The sequence below is a fragment of the Macrobrachium nipponense genome, chromosome 9 (assembly GCF_015104395.2).
Source record: "Macrobrachium nipponense isolate FS-2020 chromosome 9, ASM1510439v2, whole genome shotgun sequence".
NCBI lineage: Eukaryota > Metazoa > Arthropoda > Malacostraca > Decapoda > Palaemonidae > Macrobrachium > Macrobrachium nipponense.
In genome coordinates this window covers 84222579-84228519 of record NC_061110.1, presented here as the reverse complement: position 1 = coordinate 84228519, position 5941 = coordinate 84222579, and the positions used below count along the sequence as shown (strand labels likewise).

The following is a 5941-nucleotide window of genomic DNA, read 5'->3' as shown; positions in this document are numbered from 1 at the left end:
TTAAGAAACTCTGTGATTATCTTCGTCTCTGTGGGAAATTCACCAGAATGAACAAGCCCCATTTGCCCGAGGGATTCATCACCTTCTGGTTCGTAGGAGTGGTCTCGGCTTTGTACAACCACCATGCTTTCTTTTTTTATTCTTGTTTTTTTTTTTTTTTTTTTTTTATTAAAACCATATTTTCTAATAGGGTAGATCCAGGTAATAACTCCGTGTCTGGTATTTCTTGGAAAATTACAGTTTCCTGTAGTATTTGAGTTGCTTTTTTAGAATTTACCGTTATTTATTGGGTGTCGACTGTACTTATCCCCAGGGGCTAGTACTAAACTAGGCGAAATACATGTGCTGTCCCAATCCCTAGTGGCTGTCGCATTCGCGGGAGCGTTTCTTGCAGTCCTCGTGGAGTTATTGCCTAGAATTACCTCTAATAAGATTTATGTCTTTAGAAGTCTAATAGTCTTGTTTATAAATCACTACAATTTCAATACTCCAATTTTCATATCATGTGGGTAAAAGATTTTTCTATTTACACGGAAATTTTACCTTTCACAATATGCACTGCTAATTCCTTTTACAAATACCTCTCTCCCCCAAGAATGGTTTGCAAAATTATAGTAGTATTTTTGGGTCATTTAAGAATTGCGTATGTAGGTACTCAGTGATTGGGATATGCAAATGATATTACTTCCTAAACCACTGAATAGTTAGCGTTCAAGGGCAGTAATCCTCTAAGGGTGTTTTTGATGAGTCATCTACCTTCATCGAAAGTGACTTGCTAATACCATAGCATTCACATGAGACTTTACTACTCACTTGTGAATTATGAAAATCATGAATAATGGTAAATATATAACATTATCTGAACGAGAGAGAGTGAGAGTTGGGGGGGGGGGGACTCTAATCACTAAGTAAGCCATTACTGGGGAGTTAACCAATGTAAACAGGACGGAAACAAGTTATTGTTTGGGCTTTCAAATTAATCATTCTCGTTGACGTAGTGATCATATGTAATCTAAACTTTGATACTCCCTGACTTTTCTGCGTCACAGTGTTTGATATCTTCCGAGTTCCTGCCTTCTGATCTGCTACTTCAAAATTGTATCTTTTTCTTATTTCTATCAGTTTTCTTCATGAAGGTGCGATTCTGCTGTTATAATGAGAATTGATACCATTCATTTCCCTTTTTCGATTTTTTATCCCCCCTGAACCCCGTTATATGAATCATTATCTTTCATAATAGATTTCGTGTCCCCCTTCAAGCCATTTGTTAAGGTTGGTAACAAAGGTTTCGTCGTTATCCAGCCACCAGGCGTCACTGGAGAAAATCAACATATATAATATTTTTTTTTTTTTTTTTTAGAATTCTGTTAATGTTTCCTAGTAACCGTCGCAACTCATTTTCATGCAACGAGGTAACACTTTTTCTCACCTTGCACACGTGAAACCTTACCTTTCTCGTAAAGTTTAGATATTTTTCTTATAAAGATTGCTCTCTCCTCCTGTTTCTCTTTCTGTATGTATGTATGTATGTATATATATATATATATATATATATATATATATATATATATATATATATATATATATATATATATATATATACACAACAGGGAAAACTTTGTTAAGCTTCTAAAATTTCAATATCAAAAAGGAGCTAAAGTTTTCTTAATATGGACATTCAATTCTGCCATAACCTCGTAAGTCCAGTTACAAAGACCACAAGTTTCAGCATTATTAGATTTTTTTAAGAGAATCAAAGGCTTGGAGGCCTTTATGTTTAAAGATAACAACATAAAAAAAGTTCATATGTCAAAATGTTACAGAAATCAATTGAATATTGATGTAGAAAGATTTAGCCTTCCTAGATAAATGAGCCTGTCCGTTTCAGACATAGTGTCTCCAATACAATCGGTATTGATAGTGTGGTTTTTGGATCAAATTGGAATTTCAAGTGGTTTTGAATATTATTGTCCTCGTCGGCGTACTTAAATATAAAATGTTCCTGACCTTTCCCATACTTTTACTTTTAATAGAAAGGTGCTTGAAATCGCCTAATATGTTTGTTATTCAAAGCATTAGAACAAGGATAGGCTTCTTAAGAAACAGTCATGCAGAAAATTATAATACTTGGCGGTTATACTGAAATTTCAATTGCAAACTTCATAATCAAGCACCAGCATTTATGGAATCAAGATCTTTAAGAATCGCATGAAAGCTATTACAGGAACACAGAAAGGATAGTACTTATCGAGAGAGATGCCCATTTTAAGAAGTTACTCGTAAATATTCCCTTGATACCAATTACCATCAATAATCAATGTACGAAACCTTCAATGATAACAAAAAACAGGACCTGCAGTGAGCCTCTCAGAGTCTTTGATTGCTCATAATTTCAAGTAAAAGATATTTATGAATGATAATCCCTCTCGGTTTCCGTAATATGATTATTGTCTCCAATGACAAATGCACTAACCGCGGACACTTTCCCAGAGTCGCCTATAAAATGCTGAAGCAAAAGCAATTCAGTACACTCTATCTCCCAAGTGGCTTCTGGAAACACAAACGAGCAACCATGAAGTTTCTGGTTTGTACATCTCTTAGAACCTAAGTGGTTTAGTCTTTCAAAAACCTACCTCTTTAGTAATTCTGTGAAAAAAAGTGGGGAAATTTCAAATAACCATTTTTTGTTAGTCTTAATAGATTTCCAAAGTAAAGCGATAATATTTTGATGTTTGCAATGCATAAGCTAAGAATAAACATTTAATTACATAGTTTTGGATGAATATGTAAAAAGCAGTTACGGTCAAATAAATTCAAGCGCTCTCTCTCTCTCTCTCTCTCTCTCTCTCTTCTCTCTCTCTCCATCCAAAATGTCAATATTTATCATAGCTTTGCTGTTTTGGTCATGTTCATTATACATTGCACATATTGTGATTTATTTATAACATATTGTACACTACACTGGATTGTGGGTGGCAACAAGAAAATAAGTTATCAAATTATTCTAGCATTTAATAATTGGAAATGTAATTAGGTTAAAATTATTACTGTAAATCATCCTATTCTTATTTTGTTTACTATTTTCAAAAATAAAAACTAAACACATCATTGAAACACCAATCATTTCATCAATATGCCAACAACTGACAACATCTCTTCCTTGTATTCGCTATATGAGACCAAAAATATTTCATTAAATTTCCAGGTAGTTGTACTATTGGTAGTCGCCACTTACGCTGCTGACATTGAGAAGCGAGATGCTGAGCCAGACTACGGCTATTATCGTCCTTCCCACGGATATGGCTACGGTCACCCATATGGAGCGCACCACCATTACAAGAGGTCTGCTGAACCAGAGCCTGAGGCTTCTTACCCCTCTGGACACTATCCCGTCTACCCTCCCCATGGGCATCAATATGGGCACTACCCCATCTACCCTCATCATAGCCACCACTATGGAAAGAGGTCTGCCGATCCTTAACCTCATGCTGAGCCTTCTGACGACTACCATGGCTATCCTCATCCAGTCTACCACTACCCTCCCTATTACTATGGTTAAGGAGCAATGACTTCCTTCTGATTCTGATCTTCGAGTGTCTTCTGTACTCACATGATCTGAATTAAAACTGCTAAATACATTTTACTTGTTATTCCCATCCCTATCATAATCTAAAGAAATTTAAATCCATGAGTCTTAAGAAACATTTGAGAATATTACGTTTTCTTGTAAAACATTTACTCCACTCCTCTGATTTTATATCATCTTTATCATCTTTAAATGTTTTGACGGCAGAATAAACACGCATTCAACAACTTTATCAACTTTTTTTCCATGTAAAACAAGGAAACCAGATGAAACTCAGACAGGTGTAGTGTCCTTCTACAGATTAATCAAGGTACCCGCGTCTTTCACATCAATCGGTAATCTATTTGGCATCATATTCTTCCCTCATTGCTCAAGACAGAGGGAGCACCGATTGAACGTGACAAAACAGAACACTTTGAGATACTCTAAATCATCACATTGCCCAAAGTCTTTAATTACTTTCATGTTGGTGTGTGTGGTTTAGACTTTTGCGTCCAATAGTCGTCATTTAATTGAATTATTATATGCTATTATATTCATAATTCTACAGTTTTATAAGCTTTATTAACTATTGTATTCATAATTAGTGACAAGATTTCTCAGCCTTAAGCACGAAAATTTTACCTTTCATATTATGTAAAGTCTAATCTCTCTCTTTCTCTCTCTCTCTCTCTCTCTCTCTCTCTCTCTCTCTCTCTCTCTCTCTCTCTTTCTGTGTGTGTGTGTGTGTGTGTGAGTAGGATTGATTTAGGAGTAATTCCAGCATTTTATTCAGAAAGGGATCAGAAGAGTACAGACATATCTTTAAATTACGTGTAATATCATTCCCATTTTTTAGCTGAATTATTAAGGACTCGAGATTTAGGAAAATGACATTTTTACCTATTCACCTTACACTGCTAAGGCACCAATCAGTCCACTGCGATTTCATATTTAGGTGTACAAAATTAGCATTCTTTTTATTGATTGACCATTGTCTATTATCCACCTTTTGGTTATATTCTGTTAAACTACATACTATATGTATATATATATATATAATATATATATATATATATATATATATATATATATATAATATACATCGAGCTACAAATGTCCTTTAATATCTAATTTGCTCCACCTCGGAAGGGCGACAGGTATTTGTAGGCGAGAGACGGCACAAACTTATAGCCTCTTGAGGTGGCGGTGTGGGTTTAAGCTTCACTGTCGTCCTGAATTTGTTTGGTTTCGACGGTTCGTGCCTGGGAGCCGACAAGTCTCTTATCACCTAAAAAATTCCCCTTCGGTTAAGCATATGTGAAAATATATTGATGAGTGCTATCGATGGATTAAGTATAGTTTAAGAGCGGTACTACAGTTGCTTTATCATGTTCTTAACAATAGGGTCCTTATTTTATCGTTAAGGTCTATTTTGTTTTCTGTTAGGACCTCTGTAGTATATTATGTTCGCTTTACTGACAGCCTCCTCTTTATATATGATTAGTAGAGTAACTAGTTCACACGCTGACAAATTGTGTCAAAGTCTTATGCCAGACACCCGTATGAATATATCTTATGCCTTATAAGAAACAGATTGCAGCCAACCATGATCTTTACTGAGACATCATACTAATTTAGGAGGTGAGTAAAAGAAACATCGAAAGTAGGCTTCTTTTGTATGGTGGCAGCGTCATTTTTCTGTTCTTTTGTTATCGAAAACTTTAGGAAAGAACGTTTACTGTCTTTTTTTTCAATCAGATTTCAAATTAATGGAGGGAATTAACGTATTAAGTCTGTTTAAGAAATTCACCGAAATCTCCGTATTTACTGTCCAACATTATAGAATTATCTTCCATTTATATAAGCGAGATCGTATTACCTGGTGTGTTAGACCGTGACGATCAGTTACAGAACAAGAAATATAAAAAATACATTTCTGAGAAAAAACAAAATTTTTTATGAAAAATATATTTTTTTATGAAAAAGAACAGTTTTATTTAATACCATTTTTCGAATGTCTTGGAGTTTCTAGCAAATATCCACAATATCCACAGGATTTCTCACCGGTTGTACTGAGAGATAATATGTTAACTTTCACCATATGATAAAAAAAACTTTATGTCTATGATCTTAAGGTAATTACGAGTGAGAGTATCGCCAGGTGTGGAAATTTCTATTTATTGTAAATCAGTGAATACTGTGTACAAAATAATACTGTAATTCAGTAACGATTAGCTACATTGACAAGTGTAAAAGACCTTCATTGATAAGGTGACCCTATCGAAAGTTTTGATAACTCGATTTCTAGTAGAATGTATTTTTTATATATATAAATAATTCGCATTTGTTTTGACTTCCGTACGATATGGCCTC

At 34.6% G+C, this 5941-nt stretch overlaps 1 protein-coding gene across 1 annotated transcript; it reads left to right on the top strand.

Moving 5' to 3' along the window:
• Positions 1–2540: 2540 nt before the first annotated feature.
• Positions 2541–3638, top strand: LOC135218479 (histidine-rich glycoprotein-like). The gene is made up of 2 exons (XM_064254808.1): positions 2541–2584; positions 3206–3638. The coding sequence occupies exons 1-2, from the start codon at positions 2573–2575 to the stop codon at positions 3479–3481; spliced, it is 288 nt and encodes a 95-aa protein (XP_064110878.1). The 5' UTR covers positions 2541–2572; the 3' UTR covers positions 3482–3638.
• The last annotated feature ends 2303 nt before the right edge of the window (positions 3639–5941 follow it).